The sequence below is a fragment of the Moschus berezovskii genome, chromosome 27 (genome assembly GCF_049115385.1).
Source record: "Moschus berezovskii isolate FMDL1 chromosome 27, NW_MosBer_1.0, whole genome shotgun sequence".
Lineage (NCBI taxonomy): Eukaryota > Metazoa > Chordata > Mammalia > Artiodactyla > Moschidae > Moschus > Moschus berezovskii.
Genome location: NC_142486.1, coordinates 14269582 through 14297414, shown reverse-complemented (window position 1 = coordinate 14297414; position 27833 = coordinate 14269582). Strand labels below are relative to the sequence as shown.

At 41.1% G+C, this 27833-nt stretch overlaps 1 protein-coding gene across 2 annotated transcripts in view; it reads left to right on the top strand.

Moving 5' to 3' along the window:
- The first annotated feature begins 6354 nt into the window (after positions 1–6354).
- CRCP (CGRP receptor component) overlaps positions 6355–27833 on the top strand; it is a 47374-nt gene continuing 25895 nt past the window's right edge. For both annotated transcript variants that reach the window (XR_016036634.1, XM_055409966.2), the window contains exons 1-4: positions 6355–6479; positions 17105–17141; positions 23939–24037; positions 25335–25429. Coding sequence is in view for 1 of the 2 variants with exons in the window: in XM_055409966.2 (XP_055265941.2) it covers positions 6472–6479; positions 17105–17141; positions 23939–24037; positions 25335–25429 (239 nt within the window). In the remaining variant the exon portion in view is untranslated. The remainder of the gene's footprint in view (positions 6480–17104; positions 17142–23938; positions 24038–25334; positions 25430–27833) is intronic.

Genomic DNA, 27833 nt, shown 5'->3' with positions numbered 1-27833 from the left:
GCGTTGCGTCCTCCCTCCAATCCTGGTTGTGGGAGGAGCCGTCTCCGGCGCGGATTTGGGCTGAGCGGCCCCAGTGAGAGGGTACGGGACTAGGAGGGTGGTGCCTGGGCGACAGTGCTCAAGGCTGCAGACTGTTCCGGGCCCTGGAGGGAGACCCGGGATGGTAGAGGTAAAGACTCTGGGCCGCGCCTGGCGGGCTCACAGGACAAGGAAGGTGAAAAGCCACGCCCGATTCTTCATTCATTCAACAAACTCGTACTTGGCACCTCCTATGTGATCAGTTCAGTTCAGTCGCTCAGTCGTGTCCGACTCTTTGCGACCCCATGAATCACAGCACGCCAGGCCTCCCTGTCCATCACCAGCTCCCGGAGTTCACTCAAACTCATGACCACCGAGTCGGTGATGCCATCCAGCCATCTCATCCTCTGTCGTCCCCTTCTCCTCCCGCCCCCAATCCCTCCCAGCATCAGAGTCTTTTCCAGTGAGTCAACTCGTCGCATGAGGTGGCCAAAGTATTGCAGTTTCAGTTTTAGCATCAGTCCTTCCAATGAACACCCAGGATTGATCTCCTTTAGAATGGACTGGTTGGATCTCCTTGCAGTCCAAGGGACTCTCAAGAGTCTTCTCCAGCACCACAGTTCAAAAGTATCAATTTTTCGGCGATCAGCTTTCTTCACAGTCCAACTCTCACATCCATACATGACCACGGGAAAAACCATAGCCTTGACTAGACGGACCTTGGTTGGCAAAGTACTGTCTCTGCTTTTTAATATGCTATCTAGGTTGGTCATAACTTTCCTTCCAAGGAGTAAGCGTTTTTTAATTTCATGGCTGCAATCAGCATCCGCAGTGATTTTGGAGCCCAAAAAAATAGTCTGACACTGTTTCCCCATCTATTTCCCATGAAGTGATGGGACCAGATGCCATGATCTTCCTCTTCTGAATGTTGAGCTTCAAGCAACCTTCTCACTCTCCTCTTTTTGTGATAGGTGCAGTTTATTAGACACTGAAGAAAAAGAAATGAGCATAAGAAATGATGCTTGCCTCAAGAAGTTCATAACAAAGCATGGACAAGGTGTGCAGCGGGGCACAGAGGACAGCGCAGAGTGGGGCGTTTATCTTGGAGTATTCAAGAAAGATTTCCTTGACATGATTAATTATTCAGCAGAAACAATAGCCTGGGTTCTAGGGATTAGGGGGCCTCGAACTTCTACTCTGGAAGTTCTACATTCTGGGGGAGATGTCCCCTGAGGTGGGTCTTGGAAGATGAGAGTTTGTTGTTCACCTGCGAAGTTCCACTCTTTGGGACCCCATGGACTGCAACACTCCGGACTGCAGCACTCCTGCCTCCACTATCTCCCGGAGTTTGCTCAAATTCCTGTTCATTGAGTCGTTAGCTCAGCGAAAAGGGGAGAGGTTAGAACATTCCCTTTAGGGGATGGGCAGCCTGGGCAAAGTTCGCGAGGCCAGAGGCCAGAAAGTGAAAGACCTGCTTGGAGAACATGAAACCATTAGTGGCTATAACAAAGGGTCAGGGGCTTGAGGATGGGGGTGGGGAGGAGAAGTGGGAAGTAGGTTGGGGCAAGTTTGTAAATGGCCTGGAAAGTCAACTGAGAAGTTTTGGACCAATAGCTGGAATACCTCGTGGGTTGAAGATTTTTAGCCCTCACTCAAGTGTGGGATTACTTGGAGTTCCTAGAATACATAAAGCTGTTGCAAGTTTTCCTAAATGCTCTTCGCTATGCCTGGAAAACCCTTCCCTCACTGTCTTGCTACTCTCTTTCATCCATCAATATTGGAGCCAGTGTTGGAAAGACTCCCCACTGATCGAGATGCCTAGCTCTGGGCTCCTGTATGCTTCCAGGAAAAGAGGGAGACTGGGAGGGAAAGGAAACATTCTTACATCATCACATCTCCTGAGCATCTTCAGAAATCCAAAGCACTGGCTCTTGCCCAAGGGAAGAAAAGGTTAAGGAAGAAATTTGGAGATAGCCTGAGGCATTTCCAGTATATAAATAGAACAACAAACAAAATGACAATGATAGCTAATACTTCTTGACTTCTAATTGTGTGCCAGGCTCTATCTATGCTGAACATATTATATAGTGATTATGTACTTAGATCCTCACAACCACCCTCTGTGGTCAATGCTATAATTATTCCCATTCTGCTGATGAGAATACTGAGACTGGGAGTTCCAAAACACCCAGCTAGGAAGTAGCAGAGCTGAGAATGACCTTCAGGAGTATGACCACAAAACCTGTGTTCTGTGTAGGCAGCAAGGACATCCATCTGGGGAGCCTTGACCCCAAGCAAATCTGTGTTCATTTTCTTTGCCAGCTTGGCGGTCCAGGACTGTTCAGAAAATGAATCATACCCATTTTCAGCTGAGAGCTAAGTGCTGTATGGAATTTACCTTCCTTGGGAGACTGAAGACTTTGTCTGGTCTCTCTCCCCTGAGGATGTCCAGGGGACATCCTTTTGGTACAGCAAAAGGGTCTAGGAAGAATTTAGTGTATGTAGAACAGGGAGAAATCCCTAATGTTGGCAGGAGACAGGCAAAGTTGGAGTTGACCAGAGAAGAGAGCCCTGGCTTGGACACTTCCTGACCACTCTGTGAGCTTCACTGTCCTCTCTGTGACTCGGGCTGATCACAGAGAACTTAATTCTGAGAACTCCTGAGAAAAGTGAATGAGACCATGCTAACACCATGCCTGGTACATATCCTGAAGGAGATTTAGTCAGGATTCGATGAGAGTACAAATGTGAAAGGCTCAGATCAGCTCTGTGGCAACTTGTAAGCATCAAGCAAATCTTAGTATTCTAGACCCTCCCTGGGTGACTTCACTTTAAAGACTTCCATTTCTACTTAAACCTTCAAATCTCTATCTGTGATTTTCTTCTGAGCTTTAAACCTGAAAGCTTTAATGTTCAACAGAATATTTCTCCTTGGAGGACATACATGAAGCTTTGCTCATGTTCTAGCCCTTTGTATGCTAAGTCACTTCAGTCGTGTCCGACTCTGTGTGACCCCATAGACGGAAGCCCACCAGGCTCCCCCTTCCCTGGGATTCTCTAGGCAAGAACACTGGAGTGGGTTGCCATTTCCTTCTCCAAGCCCTTTGTATATCCAGTACTTAATACCTCTGCCTAAAAAGTTAGCTGTTAAGGAAAAAAAAAACAAAACACTATTTTCTAGGATAATGTGCTTTTGGGGGGGAACAGCAGAGACTCCATAGGCAGCCTCAAGTTAGGAAAGTTGCCGGGAGGTTCTGAGTGGGGACAGGCCAGGCAGGAATTTCAGCTATGTTGCCTGGGTTACCTTTTCATGCAGGCTTCTTGTGGGCAGCCTTCCCTTGGGGTTGGGCCTCTCTCCTGACTACTTGGCTGTCCCCATGGGATAGATTGGGTGGCTGCACATGGCCCACAAAGTCTTAGGGGAGCATCTGTCAGAGAAACAAGTTTAGCCATCTTATCATGGGGCCCTCAGAGGCACTCACCTCTTCTGTGGAAGCCCATCCTTGAAGCCTTGGACTTGTGTGTGTTCTTCCCTGCGCCCAGTTCAAACACCCCTGGCTTTGGGACGCCTCTCCACCTCATTACTCATCCCCTCCTCTGTTCCATAGCGTCTAAACACAGGGTATCGTAGTTATTGATGTCCAGAGCTCGTTCCCAACTCGGCTGGCAGCCAGCCAGGGCACGAGGTGTGTATCATTCCTATTTGTATAATCACTACCCAGTGGGCCATCAGTCCATGTTTGTTGAGTGAATAACACAACGGGGAATCTCCATATGAATTAGGCCACCTGGGTTTAGGTTGGCATTTTATTTACTTGTTGATTTTTAAAGTAAATTAATTGTTTTAAAAATACTTTTGTAGGGAGTTCCCTGGTGGTCCGGTGGTTAGGACTCAGTGCTTTCATTGCTGTGGCCCTGGGTTCAATCTTCAGTAAGGGAACTAAGATTCCGCAAGCCATGTGGCTTGGCCAAAAAAATTTTATTTTCTATTTTGTAGTTTTAAAATAACATGTAAAAAAAATAAAAATAAATAACACGTATATTGAAAAACATTTTAAAAATTGCAAATGTGTAAAGTTAAATGTTAAAAATTCCACTCCCCTTCCAATGCAGGTGTCACAGGCAAATACCAGTAAAAACCATTTTAACAACTTCATTGATATATAATCCAAATATCTTACAATTCACCTATTTAAAGTGTACACTTCATTTTTTTTTTAGTAAATTCACAGGAATGTGCAACCATTACCACAATCTAACTTTAGGACATTTTTGTATCTCTCCAAAGAAACTCAGTACCCATCAGTTTCCCATCACCACCTCTACCCGCTCCCAACCCTAAGCAGCAACTACTAATCCACTTCCTCTCTAAAGGTTTTTTTTTTTCTTTTTGCCTATTCTTGGACATATCATATAAATGGAATCATATGATATGCTGTCTTTTGTGTCTGGCTTCTTTCACTTAGCATGTGTTTGAGGGTCATTCATGTCGTAGCATGTATAAGTACTCCATTCTTTTTTATTGCTAAATAGTATTCCATTGTAGTAATACTGCATGTTGCATTTATCCAGTCATTAATCACTATTAACAATTTAATACACTTCATGTATTTGTTCAGATTTGCCTGGGTTTAAATCCCTACAGGCCTAGATGAGTGACTCTGGGTAAATTATAATCTCTCCAAGCTTGGCTCAGTTTCCTCAGTAGTAAAATGTGGATAACAAAGGAAACTACCTAATAGAGTGTCATGACTGTGCCGTCACAGTAATTATTATTTGTTGAGCACTTAGTGTGTGCTAGGCACTTTAGATATCTAACAGATCCATGATTTACACATTAGGGAATTAAGGTTAGAAGTTAAGTAAACTCCCAAGGTTAAATGGCCCCTAAGAAAGTGATGGAGGTAAATAGAATCACAGGCTGCCTGGAAAGCCTGCACTGTTTACTGTTAAAATCGTGGAATAGCAAAGCACTTATCAAGAACCTTGAAAAGAGAATGTTTAGTAAATGATAATTGTTATAACTATAAAAAAGTGGGAAAAAATTAGCAATTGACTCCTTGTCTAAAGACACCAACCTCAAACTTCCCTGGTAGTCCAGGGGCTAAAACTCCATGTTCCCAGTGCAGAGGGCTCTTGTTCCATCCCTAGTTTGGAAACTGCTGCTGCTGCTGCTGCTGCTAAGTCGCTTCAGTCGTGTCCGACTCTGTGCGACCCCATAGACGACAGCCCACCAGGCTCCCCCATTCCTGGGATTCTCCAGGCAAGAACACTGGAGTGGGTTGCCATTTCCTTCTCCCACATTTCGCAAAAATCACCCAGAGAAGTCGAATGAATGAATAAATAAAATTTTAAAACATAGCATCTTAAAAAAACAAAAGACACCTGTCATTCGCATTTTTGGCATATTTCCTTTCAGTCTTAAAGGAATATTTCAAACATACCGAAAATCCAGAAGATAATAGACACTGACGGTTCTGTTGATGTCTTTTTTTAAGAACACAAAACTTAGTAGATTAGGTGGTTCTAGCACCAATACTCTTAAGATATTTTTCCACCATGTTTATTTTTCTTTAAATTACTAGTCATACCAGATCATTTTCCATCTTTAAAAAATCCTATCTTGAGCATTTCCCCAGCATATAAATTATGCTACATGATTTCTCATGTTACATATACTGTATGGATGAAACAAAATTGATCAATTCCTCATTGCTGAGCATTTACGCTCTGTCTCAGCAACATTATCATTACACATCGATCTTTTTTCAAGTATTTGATAATTCTCTTTGGGCAAATTCCTAGAAAGGCCGAAAGGTCGGAGACTGTACTTCTCATTAAGGTTCTTTACACTTCCCTGCTAAGTAACTCCGATGAATGGGAAATGGAGGGAGGCTAAGGTTTGGTTTTTTTTCCCCCCATCTTTTAGAACGTTTTATTCAAATATAACACACATACAGAAAAGTGCACCCATGCATGCAGCTCATTGGATTTTCAGAAACGGAACGGAACACACCGCGTACCCAGCACCCAGGTCCTGAAATAGTGCGTTTCCAGCAGCCTCAGGCCGCCTCGCCCCTCGCCATCGCTACTATCCGAGGGGTCTTTAACGCCGTAGAGACGTGCTAATCCGATTACGTCTTTGGAAACTTACTAAATTAATACTACTTCTATACAACCCAACGAAAACGTGAGTTTACTGTTCTCGCAAAAGCTTAACATTCTGATCCCGAGCCAGGCAAGAGCATAGGGATTCAAATGGCTAGAGGGACCCGCCCCACTCGCGGCCCCGCGGCGGTCGTCCAGGCTCCCGGCGTGCATCGCGGCGATCCCGGCGTGCATCGCGGCGCGCGGAGCCGGCTCCAGGGCGTTCGGCGCGGAGCGAGGAGCCGCGTTGCGGCGGCCTGGAGCTCGGCGTGTGCTGGTGACCAGCGGAGAAGAGGCGGAGGCGATATGGAAGTGTAAGTGGTTCGCGGGCGTGTAGCCGGCTTTGGGCCGACGCTCGCAGCTCGGGACTTCTCGGCCCTGGGAGCCGGGAGACGTGGGCCTGGGGCGACCTCTCGTCGCGGCGCGCCGGGAGGAAGGGGCTCTCGCTCTGGCCCGCTGACCTTCGCGCCCACTCCCACCTCGTGCCCAGGTCGCGGGGCCGCGTGCCAGTTGGCCCAGCTGCCTTTAAGTGCCTGTTCCCTCCCTCATCCACTCACTCTTGTTGCAGGGGTCACCGTGGGGAGCCAGGCTCAGTGTCGGAACCGGGACTTAGGTATAAAGCCCTGGGTCCGGCCTGGAGGTACCAGGAGGAAAGATGGGTAAATCCTGGGGTGGAGCTTTGTTTAGGGGCCGTGGGCTCCTGGGGAGGCCTTACTCAGAAGTGCTCTCCGAGTTCGATGGGAAGTTTGTGTGTTTAGCCCTGTGTGTGTGTGTATGTGTGTGTGTGTCGAGGGTAAAAGCCATTCTAACAATTTTAACTCCGCATAGCCTTTTCCGTGTCTGCTCATTGTTCCGCGTGCAAATGGAAGTTTTTGCGCCTATTGTGTAATGAATTTTTCCATGGTTGACGTTAATTTATTTTGTTGTTTAGTCGCTCAGTCGTATCCGACTCTTTGCAACGCCATGGACTGCAGCACGCCAGGTTTCCCTGCCCTTCACCATCTCCCAGCGTTTGCTCATACTCATGTCCATTGAGTCGGTGATGCTGTCCTACCACTTCGTCCTCTGTCGTCCCCTTCTGCCTTCAGTCTTTTTCAGTATCAAGATCTTTTCGAAAGACTCGGCTCTTCACATCAAGTTGCCTGAAGTATTGGAGCGTCAGCTTCAGCATCAGTCCTTTCAATGAATATTCAGGGTTGATTTCCTTTACGTTAGCTTATAGTCATCCCCATATTGTGTTTTCTTTGGCACTGATACTTATATTTTCCTTATGTTTTTGTGCCTCATGTTTAATGTCTACATGTACTAGTGTTTTTCAGGCTTAAAAAAAAACACAGTAGGTATAAGTAAATGAAAGCTTCCTAAAACAATACCATACACTCTGATGCTCTCTTCTCTTTTATTAAAATAGAATGTTAACCCACTGAATTGATTTTGCAATCCACTAATGGGGTTTAATATGAAACTTGAAAAAACATGCACGTATATTACACTAGTCCAAGCCATTATCAGTTTTTCCCTCTTCACTAAGCATTTCCTGTCAGCATACAAACCTGTTTTAATTTATCTGTCTTAAAAAAAGATCCCTTGTCTTACTAAACTCTGCCAGTGGATGGAGGCAATCCTGGTCCCCTTGCTGTGACTCAGTTGGGAAGCCAAGGCAGGCATGGACAGGTGAAAAGGGCTGGATGGTGACCTGGAGTAATTTATGAGTCAGTAACACGGAGACTTCATTTCACACATACACATTTTTAAAAATACTAAAGGTATGGCCAGACCAGGGGGCAGGGGCTGTAATTCTCATACACTACTGATGATAGTATAACTCGATTCAGTTCTTTTAAAGACTCACCTGTATCAAGAGCCATAAGAATGGCCATGCAGTGGTGGGACCACATGCCATGATCTTAGATTTTTGAACGTTGAGTTTTAAGTCAGCTTTTTCACTCTCCTCTTTCAGCTTCCTCAAGAGACTCTTCAGCTCTTCTTCGCTTTCGGCCATAAGGGTGGTGTCTGCATATCTGAGTTTATTGATATTTCTCCCAGCAATCTTGATTCCAGCTTGTACTTCATCCAGCTTGGCATTTCGCAGGATGTACTCTGCATATAAGTTAAATAAGCAGGGTGACAATATACAACCTTGATGTATTCCTTTCCCAATTTTGAACCACATTTCCCAATTTTGAACCAGTCTGTTGTTCCATGTCCAGTTCCAACTGTTGCTTCTTGACCTGCATACAGGTTTTTCAGGAGGCAGGTAAGGTGGTCTGGTATTTCCATCTCTTTAAGAATTTTCCACAGTTTGTTATGATCCACACAAAGGCTTTAGGATAGTCAAGCAGATGTTTTTTGAATTCTCTTGCTTTTTCTATGATCCAGTGGATGTTGGCAATTTGATCTCTGGTCCTTCTGCCTTTTCTAAATCCAGCTTGAACATCTTGGAGTTCTGGGTTCACATACTGTTGAAGCCTAACTTGGAGAATTTTGAGCGTTACTTTGCTAGCATGTAAAATGAGTGTAATTGTGCATTAGTTTGAACATTCTTTGGCATTGCCCTTCTTTGGGATTGGAATGAAAACTGACCTTTTCCAGTTCTGTGGCCACTGCTGACTTTTCCAGATTAACACTTGGTATGCATATGAAAGAGAATGCCAAAGAATGCTCAAACTACCGCACAATTGCACTCATCTCACACGCTAGTTAAGTCATGCTCAAAATTCTCCAAGCTAGGCTTCAGCAATATGTGAATCGTGAACTTCCAGATGTTCAAGCAGGTTTTAGAAAAGGCAGAGGCACCAGAGATCAAATTGCCAACATCCGCTGGATTATGGAGAAAGCAAGAGAGTTCCAGAAAAACATCTATTTCTGCTTCATTGACTATGCCAAGGCCTTTGACTGTGTCGATCACAATAAACTGTGGAACATTCTGAAAGAGATGGGAATACCAGACCACCTGACCTGCCTGTTGAGAAACCTGTATGCAGGTCAGGAAGCAACAGTTAGAACTGGCCATGGAACAACAGACTGGTTCCAAATATGAAAAAGGAGTACGTCAAGGTTGTATATTGTCACCCTGCTTAACTTATATGCAGAGCACATCATGAGGAACGCTGGGCTGGAAGAAGCACAAGCTGGAATCAAGATTGCTGGGAGAAATATCAATAACCTCAGATATGCAGATGACACCACCCTTATGGCAGAAGTGAAGAGGAACTCAAAGGCCTCTTGATGAAAGTGAAAGAGGAGAGTGAAAAGGTTGGCTTGAAGCTCAACATCCAGAAAACAAAGATCATGGCATCTGGTCCCATCACTTCTTGGGAAATAGATGGGGAAACAGTGGAAACCGTGTCAGACTTTGTTTTTTTGGGCTCCAAAATCACTGTGGATGCTGATTGCAGCCATGAAATTAAAAGACGCTTACTCCTTGGAAGGAAAGTTATGACCAGCCTAGATACCGTATTGAGGAGCAGAGACATTACTTTGCCAACCAAGGTCCGTCTAGTCAAGGCTATGGTTTTTCCCGTGGTCATGTATGGATGTGAGAGTTGGACTGTGAAAAAAGCTGATAGCCGAAGAATTGATGCTTTTGAACTGTGGTATTGGAGAAGACTCTTGAGAGTCCCTTGGACTGCAAGGAGATCCAACCAGTCCATTCTAAAGGAGATCAATCCTGGGTGTTCACTGGAAGGACTTATGCTAAAGCTGAAACTGCAATACTTTGGCCACCTCATGCGATGAGTTGACTCACTGGAAAAGACTCTGATGCTGGGAGCGATTGCGGGTAGGAGGAGACGGGGACGACAGAGAATGAGGTGGCTGGATGGCATCACCGACTCGATGGACATGGGTTTGAGTGAACTCCGTGAGTTGGTGTTGGACAGGGAGGCCTGGCGTGCTGTGGTTCATGGGGTCTCTATGAGTCGGACACGACTGAGCGACTGAACTGAACTGATGCATATGAATAAAGGTAAAAGTTGCTGAGTAGAAAAAAATCGCTTGTCTGCCCCACATCTTGTCTACCTGTGGCTCCTTTTCTGCTTCCTGTCACCAGAAAACTTCTTAGAAGTGTCGTTTACTCTGTTTCTTTCCATCATTCTTTGAGTTTCCATCCTCACTGGTCTACAGAAATGGGTCTTATGTAGGTTTACCTATCTTGTCAAACCCAGAAGTTGATTTTCTGACCTCAGCTTTCTCTTCATCCCTTAGCAGTAATTGATACAGAAACTCTTGGCTTTGTGACATGCTTTCCTGGATTTCCTCCTCCCTCAAGGACTATTAGTCTGTCTTCTTTCCTGGAACCCCCTTCCTTGCTTGGCTTCTAAATGTTGAAGCATTTTAGGGCTCAGTCCTGGGACCCTTTCTCTCCATCCTCTCTCCCCTGGTCATTTTACCCATCTATATGAAAATGATTCCCTAGAATATATTTCTAGCCCTTCTCTCTTAGCCATACACTTGTCTTGACCAGAAATCGAGCCCTGTTTCCTCACCGCTAAATCCAGTCCATCAGCCACTCCTGTCATCTCCAGCTTCAGAATGAATTTTGAATGCAGTAACTTTTCACTGTCCCCACTGCTAATTTTGTTGTCAGTCTTCTCTGGTTCGGATTAAACAATAGCCTTTGGTTTTCACTCTTGCCCTGCCCCCGCCATTCTGTTTCCACACAGCAGCCAAAGTGAATTAAAATAATAGATCAAATCACTCTCTGTGTAAAAATCCTTCATTGGTTTTGTGTTGTGCTTAGAGGATATCCGCATTTCTTAGTAGGACCACAAGACCCTGTTTAACCTCACGCACTCCCCAGCGTGGTCTCTAGTCATATACCCTCCCCTGAACACACACACTTTCCACTGGTAGGCAAGTAATTAGAGTAACCCTTCAAGCCCTTTACTACCTCCCGACCTTTGCATTGCTATTCTTCTTTACCACTTCTTCCTGGTATACTTTTCCTCCTGTTCTGCCCATTTCTTACCTCTTTGACAGCTCAGGTTGAGTATCCTTTTTCAGTGTTTTTTCCCTTTGGTAAATCTGAAGTCAGTCCTGTTTTTGTCTCTTATAGAGCCTTGGTTTATTTTCCCCTTATAATTACAAGTTATCATAATAGGTGTATGTTTACTTGTCTAGTGCTTTGTCTTCCTCGTGAGAGTGTAGGTGCCATGAAGGCAGGGACCAGTGTCTGTTCACCTAGTGCTTAGTTCTGCACCTGGCACACAGTAGGCCTTCGACAAATATAGTTGGCCTTCTGTATTTACTAGTTTTGTATCTGTGGGTTTCACATCCACGGATACAGAGGACTAGCTGTACTTGTTGAGTGAAGTAATAGTACTTCATTAGTTTAAGAAGTTACATTAATTAAAATAAATATAAATTAATTAGCTAGTTTCTTGATTACTTAGCATCTCAATTTTCTGATTTTCCTAAGTGAAATGATTTCAGTCAAGAAGTTTTTCTCCTGTAGTAACCTGCCCACTTCTTCCAAGAAGTCATTGATCAGTCAGGAATTTTGTGGCTAGCAGTTTTGGGAAAATGAGGTTTTCTGAGGTAGACGTGTGGTTTGGGGGTGGTAGGGCCCCTGGAATGGGATGATCTGAAAGCCTAACTTCAGGTCTTACCTGGTCTCCAGCATGAGGTGTGATCTCTGACAGTGGGGTCCTCAGGATCTTCAGGAGACCCCTGGGTTACTGAGAGTGCAAATGTATTATACCTCTGCCAGGAATTCCTAGGACCTGCAGTGAGGAGGCATGGATGGAAGACTCCCGAGAGTTTTTACCACTTTTTTCCCTAACAACCTAGTGTATGTGAATGATACATGTAATATACACTAGAAGTTTTATAAGGTTAAGAAATATTTATGCCTTATTTGGTTGAAAGGTAGAGTTTAAAAATAAAAACATTTTCACCATCACATCAGATAAAAGGATACCAAATATTCATAGCAAGATTAAGTATTTGTATACATAAGGTATTTGTTGTTTGATTGACTTTGTCTAATGCCTCTGGGTTATTTATATGCCTGGAAAACTTTGTTCATCCTTTTGTTCTTGAACTTAATACATGTAATTAGGGGAAATGGACTTTGTTCTGTATCATCTTTTTGAAAGAGTCAGAATTTCCTTCATCTTTCAACTGGAAATACTGATGTTTAAAGACATTAGCTAAGAGGTCCTACAGCAGGTCAGGAACAGGGCTGCAAAGAGGATAATTTGTTTGCTAGCTCCCAAGTACATGCTACACTTTAACTTGTTCATTGACTTTGAAGGTTGCTCAGTTTTCTTGGAGCAGAGTTTAGTTTTTCTGAACAGGACTTGAGTCAGTAACATAGATTAAACATAGGAGAATTTGAGCAATTCCATTCGTCATTGTGTTCGTAAGAGTTAACTGTGTGACAGTTACTAGGCACTGTTTGCTTGGACTTCTTTGTGCGTGTGTGCCTCTAAGGAACACCTGTCAATAGATCATTTTGTTCTGTTTATTCAGAATTTGGTTTTCCAGAGTAGTTGTTTATGTCCATTAAATTGATTCAGCAAGTTAAGCAGATTTTACAGGTTAAATTTCAAATAGCAAGTCAGCTAAGGAGCTTAAGTGACTGCCCTCTTGTAAGTATAGATTCACACAGTCTTTAAAATTCACTTGGAATATTTGCTTTAAACATAAGTAATAACAAAGATCATGGCATCTGGTCCCATCACTTCATGGGAAATAGATGGGGAAACAGTGTCAGACTTTATTTTTTTGGGCTCCAGAATCACTGCAGATGCTAATTGCAGCCAGGAAATTAAAAGATGCTTACTCCTTGGAAGGAAAGTTATGACCAACCTAGATAGCATATTAAAAAGCAGAGACAGTACTTTGCCAACCAAGGTCCGTCTAGTCAAGGCTATGGTTTTTCCCATGGTCATGTATGAATGTGAGAGTTGGACTGTGAAGAAAGCTGATCGCCAAAGAACTGATACTTTTGAACTGTGGTGCTGGAGAAGACTCTTGAGAGTCCCTTGGACTGCAAGGAGATCCAACCAGTCCATTCTAAAGGAGATCAATCCTGGGTGTTCATTGGAAGGACTGATGCTAAAGCTGAAGCTGCAATACTTTGGCCACCTCATGCAACGAGTTGACTCACTGGAAAAGAGTCTGATGCTGGGAGGGATTGGGGGTAGGAGGAGATGGGGACGACAGAGAATGAGATGGCTGGATGGCATCACTGACTCGATGGACATGAGTTTGAGTGAACTCCGTGAGTTGGTGATGGACAGGGAGGCCTGGCATGCTGTGATTCATGGGGTCGCAAAGAGTCGGACACGACTGAGTGACTGAACTGAACTGAACTGACTGAATATCAGTACTATTCTAAGTCCTACAAGAGAGTATGAAGGAAAAAAAAATTGGAAGAGAGGGTCCTTAATTAAAGTTATACTGATGTCTTTTTTTAAAAACCTGGAATTTTTTAGTTTTACATCTCCATTTTTCTCAAGTTTTTACCTTGAGAAATGTTAAACCCATGTAGCAGTTGCAAAAAGAGCATCACAAGTACCTGTATGTCCTTTTTCACACACACCCACACACTCTCTCTCTCTACTGAACTATTTGAGAATTATAGCTGTGTCATGTTATCAGTCTTAAAAAGGCATTTTCTTATGTATCTGCAATACCACCATCATACTTGGGGAATTTAGTGCTGATATAACCACTATTATTAAAATGCAATCTAATTAAAATTTCATCAGTTGTCTTAATAATGTTTCAGCTAGATTTAGGATTAGGATCCAGTCAAGAATCACACATTGCCTTTGTTGCCAGGGTTCTTTAACCTCCTTCACTCTAAGACAGTTTCCTAGCCTCTTTTTGTGACATTGGTATCAGGACAAATGATAGTGATATTTGAAGAATCTGGGCCAGTGGATCTGAAGAAGGCTCCTCAGGTTGCATTTGTCTGATTATATCCTCCTAACTAGGTTTAAATTGACTGTTTTTGACTGGATTGCTGTAAGGCGCGTTTCTTCTCAGTGCATCACATCACATCATCATTGGTGCTGTTGAGTTAGATAACTTGATTAAGATGTTTCTCAAATCTCACCATATCCTGTTCTCAGCAGCCTGCCAGTTAATGGTGGTTACAGTAACTTCTTCAGGATAAAAACTGCATTAAAAAATAATTTCCCCAATACACACAATTCATTTAGGACTTAGTAGAAACAGACACTATATTCATTGATTCCCCCCCGCCCCCACACCAATCGGCATGTGAAACTTCCCTGACCGGGGATCAAACTTGTGCCTCCTACAGTAAAATTGCAGAGTTTTAACCGTGGACTACCAGGGAAGCCTGATATTTTATTGAATGAAGGAATGTCTAGAATTATTTGCATTTACTCCATTAGTATTTAGCTGGGTTAAAAAAATTAATATTTTCCTAATAAAAGATCAGTGGATAAATCAGCTGTGCCCACCAGAGTGCAAGATGCAGTTAGATCCGTTGTTCTCCTGGCCCCAAAACACAGGTTCATTACAATACACCTGGAAGGGAGCACCTGTCCTTTGTATATTGACTCTAGAAAAGGCAGGAGATGTTCTTAGGATTCTCTCAGTTAACAGCATGGACTTGGGTAGTGGGGCAATACTTGAACAGCCAGGACAGATTTCCCAGGGCCTGGCATAGTCTGCAATGACCGAGGAGGGGCTGGCACTTGGAGATGAACTTGTCACGGTGGTACCTGGGATAGATCCATTGGCCTTGAGAAAGAATAGCATTTGTAATTCTTTACCACCCTGTTCCAGGAAGGGTTGTTTTGGTACCCCTGAATGTTACAGCACACAGGGAGTTGTAATTCAATTTCAAGCAAAGATCATAGGAAGGCTCTTGGGCTGACTTCCTGATTAAATAGTCAAGGATGACATGTGGCTTGATTTGTCATATCCAATTTTAAATGAACCATGTCATGGCCCCTAATTATGCATTATCCTTCCTGTGTGAGTTTCCTTTTAAATATATTCTTTGTGACCTAAATGCCACTTTGGTCATTTGCGCAAAGCCTCGCCTGATGAAAGCCTGGCTCTCCTTTGAATGCCTGGTAACCTTTGGTAAGCCTTGTGCTGATTTGATTACGGTGCTGACAGCACTGTGTGATGACCTAAGGTCTCGGCTGAATGCTGTGTCAACCTCTTGCTTGTTTTGCTTTATTTATTGACTGGGGAAACCGCCCATGTTTTTGAAATTTTGTGTCCTCATTTTCACCTTACAGCCCCTCTCCTAGTTTAAGAACAGACAGTAATCTTTGTTGCACATTATATCAAGTACAAACTCCTTGGTGAATTGATTCTGTATTACTGATTTCCATCCAGTTGTATTTTTTGCAATCCCATAGTTATTGTCCACTTCAGTTAGTTTTTTCTTTTTTACTGTGTGCCCTTGAGCACGGTTTATAATCTTTGCACCTGTTTCATCATCTATGAGGAAGGAATCATAATAGCTTCTACATCACAGGCTTTTTAATGAGAATAAAAGTGAAATGATGTCTTACAACTTTCCTTTAAGGCAATCCTAGTAAACCACAGACTGTTAAACTTTTAAAATTTGTTGTTTTCCTTTTATCCTCAGAACAGCTTTTTGAAGTAGGAAGAAGTGGTGGTGGTAGCACAGGTAGAAGTGATAATAGATGGTGTTTATTGAGTAACTGAGTACTTACTGTGTTTCAGGTATTTCACATGTTTCAGTTCAGTCCTGTAAAAATCTTATGAGGTTGGTACTATAATTGCCGCGTTATAGATGAGGAAATGTAAGCATAGAAGGGCTCAATAACTTGCCCAAATTCATATATCTAATAGAGGATGGAGCTGGATTTAGAATCCAGGCTACACTTCTGAGTACTAGTTTTATCCTCACTTTTTGATTTATATGGGGGTGCTTAGGGGGGTGGTAATTAACTCATTAAAACTCATGTAACTGGTAGAGCTGGAACATGAACCCAGATTTGTCTGATTTCAAAACTGTGTTTTTTGGAAGTTGAAGTAGAGTTGATTTACAGTGTTTCAGGTATTCAGCTGTACATACATATGTATTCTTTTTCAGATTCTTTTCCATTATAGATTATTACAAGATATTGAATATAGTTCCCTGTGCTATACAGTAGGTCAAAACTGAATTCTTAATTGTTGCTAATAAAACTGCATTCTTATTATAGACCATTAAGAACAATATGTACTTTTTGATGCGATACTATAGAATGGATCAGTGATTATTTAATACAAGTCAAACTTCTGTGCTCATTCATACATGAAAGTGACATTTTTCCTTGATTGACTGTTGCACAGGGGTCAGGGTTTTGACCACTGCTCTACACGTGAACTCTGCCTGTTGAGTTGACAGTGAAGATAAACACCTTGGGAGTTTTATGCCTGTCTGGCAGGATTCCTGACATTGTTGGGATTTCCAGGAGTGATGTTAGTGTTAAGGGTCTCATTTCTGGTGGTGCAGCAGGAAAACTTAGCTGCCCCGAATGTGGATAGCTGGTGGAAGGCAGAGGCGCTGGAGAGAGGATGTGGCTGTGGGAAGAGGGGCACTCTGTTTCTCCAGCTAATGCTCGCACCCTCTGTTTATTGCCGTCCCCCTACTCCTGTGGTTTGGCCCACGGGTTCTTCCTACTACTAACTTCCTCTAGATGTCTGACTTCTCTTTAACTTCTGTCTACTTGGACCATGGATAAGTAGAATATTTTAGTAACGTACCAGATGATAGATTTGTGCTATACCTCAGTTTTAAAGAGAATTTGCTCTGATTTTGTGTATCTCCAGCTAAACCAGTGAGATTTAGGACATTTCTCAATTTGGGGATGTAGTCCCCAAGTTTCTGAACTGGACTACTGAATCTTAACAGAGGGATTATTTTATATATTTCATTCCCACAGAGGTATCGGAACCCAGACTAATGGCAGTTTACTTTGTTTTGCAGGAAGGATGCCAATGCTGCGTTGCTCAGTAACTATGAGGTAAATTGCTTTGGACTGTTGTGTTTTCCTCTCTGATTGTTTGCCCTCTGCTTCTGAAGCCTGTTGAAATAGTTTTGGTTAGAAATGACTGAATTCACTTGGATTTGCCATTTAAAATAAGAGAGATGGCACCATCTGGTGGACTTTGGAGTACTCTTAGCTTGGTAAATCACACACAGTAATTCAGGAAAGCCGAGAAGACTTTAGTTCATGTAGGCAACCATCTCCAAATGCCAGAGATTTTAGATCTTCATTTGTGATGCCTTCATAGGATGGAAACATCTATTTTGGAACTGTTCTGTTTGTAAAAATTTTCTGTTAAAAAATGTATGCCTTTTCCAAATTAACACTCTTTAGCTATAAAATTCTTTTGTAAGTTATTATTTTGATCCTCATAATGGTCTCATAGGTATTAACACCTTCATTTTGGAAGGGAGAGTTTAGTTGACTCACCATTATGAGTAATTGCCTTGAGAACCCCATGAACAGTAACAAAGGGCAAAATGATAGGATACTGAATGAGGAATTCCCCAGGTCGGTAGGTGCCCAGTATGCTACTGGAGATCAGTGGAGAAATAACTCTAGAAGGAATAAAGGGATGGAGCAAAAGCAAAACCAGTACCCAGTTGTGGATGTGACCGGTGATAGAAGCAAGGTCCGGTGCTGTAAAGAGCAATATTGCATAGGAACCTGGAATGTTAGGTCCATGAATCAAGGCAAATTGAAAGTGGTCAAACAGGAGATGGCAAGAGTGAACATAGACATTCTAGGAATCAGTGAATTAAAATGGACTGGAATGGGTGAATTTAACTCAGATGACCATTATATCTACTACTGTGGGCAGGAATCCCTTAGAAGAAATGGAGTAGCAATCATGGTCAACAAAAGAGTCCGAAATGCAGTACTTGGATGCAATCTTAAAATGATAGAATGATTTCTGTTCGTTTCCAAGGCAAACCATTCAATATTACAGTAATCCAGGCCTATGCCCCAACCAGTAACGCTGAAGAAGCCGAAGTTGAACGGTTCTATGAAGACCTACAAGACCTTTTAGAACTAACACCCAAAAAAGATGTCCTTTTCATTATAGGGGACTGGAATGCAAAAGTAGGAAGTCAAGAAACACCTGGAGTAACAGGCAAATTTGGCCTTGGAGCACGGAATGAAGCAGGGCAAAGGCTAATAGAGTTTTGTCAAGAGAACGCACTGGTCATAGGAAACACCCTCTTCCAGCAACACAAGAGAAGACTCTACACATGGACATCACCAGATGGTCAACACTGAAATCAGATTGATTATATTCTTTGCAGCCAAAGATGGAGAAGCTGTATACAGTTAGCAAAAACAAGACCAGGAGCTGACTATGGCTCAGATCGTGAACTCGTTATTGCCAAATTCAGACTTAAATTGAAGAAAGTAGGGAAAACCACTAGACCATTCAGATATGACCTAAATCAAATCCCTTATGATTATACAGTGGAAGTGAGAAATAGATTTAAGGGACTAGATCTGATAGATAGAGTGCCTGATGAACTCTGGATGGAGGTTCGTGACATTGAACAGGAGATAGGGACCAAGACCATCCCCAAGGAAAAGAAATGCAAAAAAGCAAAATGGCTGTTTGAGGAGGCCTTACAAATAGCTGTGAAAAGAAGAGAAGCGAAAAGCAAAGGAGAAAAGGAAAGATATAAGCATCTGAATGCAGAGTTCCAAAGAATAGCAAGGAGAGATAAGAAAGCCTTCCTCAGTGATCAATACAAAGAAATAGAGGAAACCAACAGAATAGGAAAAACAAGAAGAGATCTCTTCAAGAAAATTAGAGATTCCAAGGGAACATTTCATGCAAAGATGGGCTCGATAAAGGACAGAAATGGTATGGACCTAACAGAAGCAGAAGATATTAAGAAGAGGTGGCAGGAATACACAGAAGAACTGTACAAAAAAGATCTTCATGACCAAGATAGTCACGATAACGTGATCACTGACCTAGAGCCAGACATCTTGGAATGTGAAGTCAAGTGGGCCTTAGAAAGCATCACTACGAACAAAGCTAGTGGAGGTGATGGAATTCCAGTTGAGCTATTTCAAATCTTGAAAGATGATGCTGTGAAAGTGCTGCACTCAATATGCCAGCACATTTGGAAAACTCAGCAGTGGCCACAGGACTGGAAAAGGTCAGTCTTCATTCCAATCCCAAAGAAAGGCAATGCCAAAGAATGCTCAAACTACTGCACAGTTGCACTCATCTCACACGCTAGTAAAGTCATGCTCAAAATTCTCCAAGCCAGGCTTCAGCAATATGTGAACCGTGAACTCCCAGATGTTCAAGCAGGTTTTAGAAAAGGCAGAGGCACCAGAGATCAAATTGCCAACATCCGCTGGATCATGGAGAAAGCAAGAGAGTTCCAGAAAAACATCTATTTCTGCTTCATTGACTATGCCAAAGCCTTTGACTGTGTGGACCACAATAAACTGTGGAAAATTCTGAAAGAGATGGGAATACCAGACCACCTGACCTGCCTGTTGAGAAACCTGTATGCAGGTCAGGAAGCAACAGTTAGAACTGGACATGGAACAACAGACTGGTTCCAAATAGGAAAAGGAGTACGTCAAGGCTGTATATTGTCACCCTGCTTATTTAACTTATATGCAGAGTACATCATGAGGAACGCTGGGCTGGAAGAAGCACAAGCTGGAATCAAGATTGCCGGGAGAAATATCAATAACCTCAGATATGCAGATGACACTACCCTTATGGCAGAAAGTGAAGAGGAACTCAAAAGCCTCTTGATGAAAGTGAAAGAGGAGAGTGAAAAAGTTGGCTTGAAGCTCAACATTCAGAAAACAAAGATCATGGCATCTGGTCCCATCACTTCATGGGAAATAGATGGAAAAACAGTGGAGACAGTGTCAGACTTTATTTTTTTGGGCTCCAAAATCACTGCAGATGGTGATTGCAGCCATGAAATTAAAAGACGCTTACTCCTTGGAAGGAAAGTTATGACCAACCTTAATAGTATATTAAAAAGCAGAGACAGTACTTTGCCAACCAAGGTCTGTCTAGTCAAGGCTATGGTTTTTCCCATAGTCATGTATAGATGTGAGAGTTGGACTGTGAAGAAAGCCGATCGCCAAAGAATTGATGCTTTTGAACTGTGGTGCTGGAGAAGACTCTTGAGAGTCCCTTGGACTGCAAGGAGATCCAACCAGTCCATTCTAAGGGAGATCGATCCTGGGTGTTCATTGGAAGGACTGATGCTAAAGCTGAAACTGCAGTACTTTGCCCACCTCATGCGACTAGTTGACTCAGTGGAAAAGACTCTGATGCTGGGAAAGGTTGTGGGTGGGAGGAGACGGGGACGACAGAGAATGAGATGGCTGGATGGCATCACCAACTCTGTGGACATGGGTTTGAGTGAACTCCAGGAGTTGGTGATGGACAGGGAGACCTGGCGTGCTGTGATTCATGGGGTCGCAGAGAGTCGGACTCGAGTGAGCGACTGAACTGAACTGAACTGAACATTTGGAATTGGGGGCTTGAGGGTTGGGTTGCTGGGGAAAGAAAGGAAGGAAGGAAAAAGGTTGGTGAGAGAGGAGATAGACCATTGTTTCTGCCTACTTTCTATTATACCTGGGTGTTGTTTGGTAATAGCAAAACCATCTGATAGGTTAACTCTGGGCATAGAAAGAACAATTCATATATTCATCAACTTTTCTTATGTCAGGGTCTAAACTCCGGAAGACTTAGAGGAGATTTAAGTCTTTATTGTATGATATATGTAGAAGGTAGTAGAATTAACACAGTGGGCCAATATTCTTTCCTTCCTAAAGGTTCATCTTAAATGGGTTCTAGTCATCACAGGAAGGAGATGGTCAAACCATTGGCTTTTAGAAATCTTCTCATCCAGTTAGGCCTCTGGACAAGGTGTTTAGTGTTTTATCCATTTGCGAACGTTGCATTAATGGGGTCTCAAGCCACTATTTCTGAAAGGACCGACAGGCAGGGGACGATTGCATTGTATCTAGTCATTACTATGTCTGTGATAGTATACTTCTCACAATTTTCTGGTATAATCTCTAAAATAGGAGAGAGATTTCCTCTCCTGACCCTTCTTAGCACTAATACACATGTGTTTCTTCCTTGTGGGAAAAGTTTACTTCTAAAGTTCTATAGCATTTCTGTCCCTCCCCCCCTTTTTTTTGGTAAACCACTTTTATTACTTGCCTCATCATTTTTCTTTTCCAGAAATAAAATAGATTTTCATATTGGAGAAGAAGCAAGATCTTTTTTTTTTTAATCGTTTTCAGAAAATTTTTTAAAATTCAGGTACCATCAAATATGTTATATTAGTTTCAGGCGTATGATATAATGATTTGATATTTATGTATATTGCAAGATGATTTCCATAATAAGTAATTAATAAACATCATAGTTATATAATTCTTTTTTCTTGTGATGAGAACTTTTTAAGATTTACTCTCTTAGCAACTTTCAAATATGCAATACAGTATTAACTAGAGTTGCCATGCTGTACATTATATCCCCATGGTTTATTTATTTTATTATTGGAAGTTTGTGACTTCTGACCATTTTCATCTATTTTGTCACCCTCCCTACTGTCTCTTGCATCCATCTATTCTTTATGTCTATGAGCTTGATTTTTGGTTTTGTGTTGTTTTTAAGATTCTACTTGTAAGTAAGATCATAGAGTATTTATCTTTCTCTGCTTTATTTTACTAGCATAATGCCTTCAAATTCTATTCATGTTGCAGTTGGCAAGATTCCATTTTTTATGACTGAATAATATTCCTCTGTGTGCATGTATGTATATGTGTGTGCATATAAATGTATATATATATGCACACACACATGCCACATTTTCTTTATCCATTCATCTGTAAATGGACACTTTAGGTTATTTCCTTACCTTGGGTATTATAAATAATGCTTCATATATCCTTTCAAATTAGTGTTTCTGTTTTCTTTGGATAGTTATCCAGAAGTGGAATTACTGAATCGTATGGTAGTTCTAGTTTTAATTTTTTGATAATCCTTCACTATTTTCCATAGTGGCTGCACCAGTGAACATTCCCAGCCATTGTATGCAAGGGCTTCCTTTTCTTCATATTCTCACCAGTACTTTTTTTTGACCTTTTGATAATAACCGTTGTAACAGATGTGAGGTGATAATCTCATTGTGGTTTTGATTTGCATTTCCCTGATGATTAGTGATGTTGAACATCTTTTCATGTACCTGTTGGCCATCTGGATGTATTCTTTGGGGAAATGCCCATTTTTAAATTGGATTATTTGTTTTTTTGCTTTTGAGTTGTATGAATTTACATATTTTGGATATTAACCCCTTATCAGCTACATAATTTGCAGAAATTTTCTCCCATTCAGTAGGCTGCATTTTGTTGATGATTTCCTTTGCTGCGCAGCAGCTTTTTAGTTTGATATAGTCCCACTTGTTTATTGTTGCCTTTGTTGCCTTAGCTTTTGGTGTTGAGTCCAAAAATTCATTGCCAAGACCAGTGTCAAGTAGCTTGCTGCCTGTGTTTTCTTCTGGGAGTTTTACGGTTTCAGATCTTCCATCAAGTCTTTAACCCATTTTGAGTTAATTTTTGTGTATGGTATATGTAGTGATCTAGTTCCATTCTTTTCCATATGGCTGTCCATTTTTCCCAACACCATTTATTGAGACTGTCCTTTCCCCACTGTATATTCTTGACTCTTTTTTCATAAATTAATTAACTGTATGTGTGGATTTATATCTGGACTCTATTCTGTTCCATTGATCTCTGCATCTCTTTTAGGCCAATACTTGATTACTATAGCTTTGTAATATAGTTTGAATCTGGGAGTGTGATGCTTCTAGCTTTGTTGTTCTTTTTCAAGATGGCTTTCACCATTCTGGGTCTTTTGTGGTCCATACAAATTTTAGGGTTGTTCTATTTCTGTGAAATGTGCAATTGGAATTTTGATAGGAATTACAGTGAATCTGGTTTGCTTAGGGTAGTACAAACACTTTAACAATATTCTTCCCATCCACGAGCATTTATTTGTGTCTTGACTTTTTCTTTCATCAGTGTCTTATAGTTTCCACTGGACAGGTCTTTTGCCTCATTGGTTAAATTTTTTCCGAGGTGTTTTGTCTTTTTTGTTGCAATTATAATGATTAGAATTGATGTTGGCCTTGTATCTTGCAACTTTACTGAACTCATTTCTTAGTTCTAACAGTTTTTTGGTGGAGTCTTTAGGAGTTTCTGTAAATAATACCATGTAATGTGCAAATAGTGACAGTTTTACTTCTTTACGTCCCTTTGGATGCCTTTTATTTCTTATCTTGACTGATTGCCCTATCTAGGTCTTCCAGTACTAAGTTAAATAAAAGAGGCAAGAGTGGGCATCCTTATCTTATTCCTGATCTTAGAGGAGAAGCTTTTAGCTTTGCACTGTTGTGTACAATATTAGCTCCGGGCTTGTCATGTATGGCCTTTACTGTGTTGAGGTATGTTCCCACTATACCCACTTTGTTTAGAGTTTTATGGTTTATATTGATAGGAAACGCTTGAAATAGTTTATGTAAACAAATGAATTTATACTGTTTGACTTAGATAAAAGAACATCTTTAAAAAGTCAAATGCTTTTTGGATTCATTTGCTCTAATGCAAGAGTTTGGGGGAGGGTTTATGAGAAGAAAGAGATGTTCTATTTATCCTTCAAGATCATTGACCTTGGAATAGATACATTTCTCAAATTTATTTATGAAAATTTTTTGTATATCTCTTCCTAGGTGTTCCAGTTACTAACTGATCTGAAAGAGCAGCGTAAAGAAAGTGGAAAGAATAAACACAGTTCTGGGCAACAGAACTTGAATACTATCACATATGAAGTAAGTCTAGGTTTCCAGAGGGTCTGTCCAAACTACTTTTGAAGGGGGTTGGTTTATCTTGCTACTGACTGGCCACTGAATCATGACTATCTGTTACCTGATTTGAGTAGTTTTACTGTAACTCAGTTTTATTCTGTTTATAGAAGTGGAAAGAGTTTGGGTAATTGCAAGTGTTGAGCAACTGCAAAGTTCAGAGGGGGGAGTAATAAAAAACCTGTCCTCACTTCTAATACCAATTGCAAGTCAGAGCGCCCCAAGAGAACCCTCAGGTTCAATAATTCACTGAAAGTACTCATAGAACTTGCTAAAAGCTATTATATTCACAGTTACAGGTTATCACAAGGAAAAGATAACAGATTAAAATTGGCCTAGGGATGAAGCAGTTGGGGCAGGTGCCAGGAGAAATATCATAGGCAGAGCTTCCATTGTTCTCTAATGTGGAGTTAGAACATACTTCTCTGAAGTCAGTGTGTGTTAATACACTCAGAACATTTTCAACCAAGGAAGCTTCTCCAAGTTTTGGTCCAGTTTTTATTGGGACTCCATTACCTAGGCATGATTGAGTGATTGATTGCCTGTGTAGTTCATGTCAGTCTCCAGGTCAGTTGATTCTGCATGACCCAGAGGCCCTACTCTCAATCTTATTGTTAAGACTATCTAGTAGGATGTCAGGCTCCCAGACAAACATACTCCTATTAGGTGTAATGTTCCAAGCATATGAAGACTACCTCCTGGAAGCAGAGGGCAAAGGCCAGATCATCTATTTTGGCAAAGACAAATTCTTTATTACAGAGGAAGTGATACTTTTTTATGATAGAAAACTTAGAAAGAACCAAAATGTATAAAGAAAGTATTAAAAGTAATTTATAATCTTACTATCTGATAGTTTGTTGCATTCTCTCCCATTCTTATGCTTTGTTCTTAAAAAAGAGCATTTAAGCTGTTATATGTTTGATTTTGTATCTGTCATTTAAATTTATTTTTCCTTGTTATTTATTTGCTTTCAGTTTTCATTTTGTTTTATAAAGATTTGGATTTAACTATCTTTTAATTTATCTTTTCAAAGACATTAAAAAACTTGCCTTAAGTCATCATAATCTCTTTTAAGGAAAATAAGGGATTTAACACTTTTGTCACCATTGCTTCCCATCTGATTTTGTTCATTTGATTATGTGTTTATAATCCTAGAATCATTTATCAATTGTGTTCTTTTACTTTATATAGTTCATCTCTTTTAACGTCTATAGTTCATTCAGAGCTATTTGTCTTATGCTTGCTTTTTCCTTTTTTTCTGTAGACATTAAAGTACATATCAAAAACACCATGCAGGCACCAGAGTCCTGAGATTGTGAGAGAATTTCTGACAGCAATGAAAAGTCACAAGTTGACCAAGTAAGTAAAAATAATCTTAAGTGGGAAAAGACTGACACATAATGAAAATGATGGCTTGCAAAAGTCATCCTTTGCAACTGTGTGTTTATATTTAGTTGGGTTTTGAATTATAATCAATACACAGTGCTCTTTTACAGTAGGATCCTAGGGTTGTATATGAGACAACTGAGACTTACACTCTGGGATCCTTTTAGAGCCAGAAATAGAACACAGTGGGCTTTTTAATCTCAAAAAATCTCCCCCAAATCTGTCCCTTAACCTCTTCTCAACATTCAGACTAAATTGGTTGAAAAATGGGATTTATAAATTATGAGCTTTTGATCAAGTTGGTGAATTAAGTCATTTGACATTTGTGTTTGTGGGGCAAAAATGGCTTGATGATATTCTGTCTGCTCTTCTTGTGCCCAGTTACTTTCTTGATGACTTTCCTGAATAAGTTAGGTTTGTAGAAATTAAAAGCATTATTAGCAATTAGAGCAAGAGTTTCCATGAGAAAAAAATAGCCCTAGTCTTTTAGAATTAATAACACAGCTGATAAATCCAAAAAAGGCATTTGTCATTCCTTCAAAACAATCAGAAATTTTCTTTTGGAGGATACATTTGGTATTGTTTCAGGCACACAGCTGATGCATTGTCAGTAAACTAGTGCCCTTCTCCCTTGTTTCTCTTCTCTATGAAGACAAATTTTTTCAAATGTGTGCCTGTATGTGTTTGTTTATTTATAGTTTTACTTTTGTGATAAACATAACATAGAATGACCATTTCAACCATTTTTAAGTCTAAAGTTCATTTATGTTAAGTATAGTATTCACACTGTTGTGCAGTCAATATCCAGAACTTTTTAATCTTATAAAACAAACTATACCAATTAAACAACTCCCCGTTTCCTACTTAACCTAGCCCCTGACACCACCGTTCTGTTTGTATGAATTTGACTACTCTAATACCTCGGATAAATAGAATCATACAGTATATGTCTTTTTACAAAATCTGAATATTTTAAAATATTGTGGTATTTTTATTTTAACCATTTTTTAAAAAACATTTGTTTGTTTATTTTTGGCTGTGCTGGGTCTTTGTTGCTGTGCACAGGCTTTTTTCCAGTAGCAGTGAGCAGGGCCTGCTTTCTAGTTGTGGTGTGTGGGCTCCTCATTGCAGTAGTTCTCTTGTTGCTCTAGGTGCATGGGCTCAGTAATTGGGGCACATGTGCTTAGTTGCCCTGAGACTTGTGGAATGTTTCTGCTCCATGGATCAAACCCATGTCCTCTGCATCGACAGGTGGATTCTTAACCAATGGATCACCAGGGAAGCCCTATTTTTAACCATTTATAAGTGTGCAGTTTAGTGGCATTAGATAGAATCAGTTTTACAATCATCTCTGCCATCCATTCAAAGGATAGTTTTTCATCATGCAAAACTCTAACTGTATACCCATTAAACAGTGACTCCCCATCCTCCCTTCTCCCTCTGGTAACCACCAGTCTGCTTTGTATCTCTGACTTTGGCTACTTTAAGTACTTCATAGGAGAATTATACAGTATTTGTTCTTTTGTGACTGGCTTATTTCATTTATAATGTCTTCAGAGTTCATTAATGTTGTAGTGTGTGTCATGTTTGCCTTCCTTTTAAAGGCTGCATACTATTCCATCTTGTGTATACATGACATTTTGTTTATTCATTTATCCATTAGTGTATATATATTTAGGTGGTGTCTGCGTTTTGGCTGTTATGCAAAATGGTACTGCTGTGAACACAAGTATACAAATACCTCTTGCAGATTCAGCATTCAGTTCTTTTGAGTATATACCCAGAAACCAAATTGCTAGATCTTAGGATAATTCTGTTTTTCATTTTTTGAGAAACTACCATACTGTTTTCTATAGTGGCTGCTCCATTTTACATTCCCACTGGCAATGCACAGGTTCTTATTTCTTCACATCCTCATCAGCACTATTGCTGCTGCTGCTCAATCACATCAGTCGTGTCCGACTCTGTGCGACCCCATAGATGGGAGCCCACCAGGCTCCGCTGTCCCTGGGATTCTCCAGGCAAGAACACTGGAGTGGGTTGCCATTTCCTTCTCCACATCAACACTATTGGGTAGGCCAAAAAGTTAATTCCAGTTTTTCGTAAGATGTTATTGGAGACCCTGAGCGAACTTTTTGGCCAATCCAATACATATTTTAAAGAAGGTTAAGAGGAAAAAAATAGTCCTTTATGTTTACTTAGAATTTTACTGTTTCTTTTGCTCATCATTCATTCCTGTTCATGTTTACTTTTTAAGCATTTACTTCAGCCTTGCCTGGAGAATCCCAGGGACAGAGGAGCCTGCTGGGCTGCTGTCTATGGCGTCGTACAGAGTCGGACACGACTGAAGCGACCTAGCAGCAGCAAAGAACTTCTA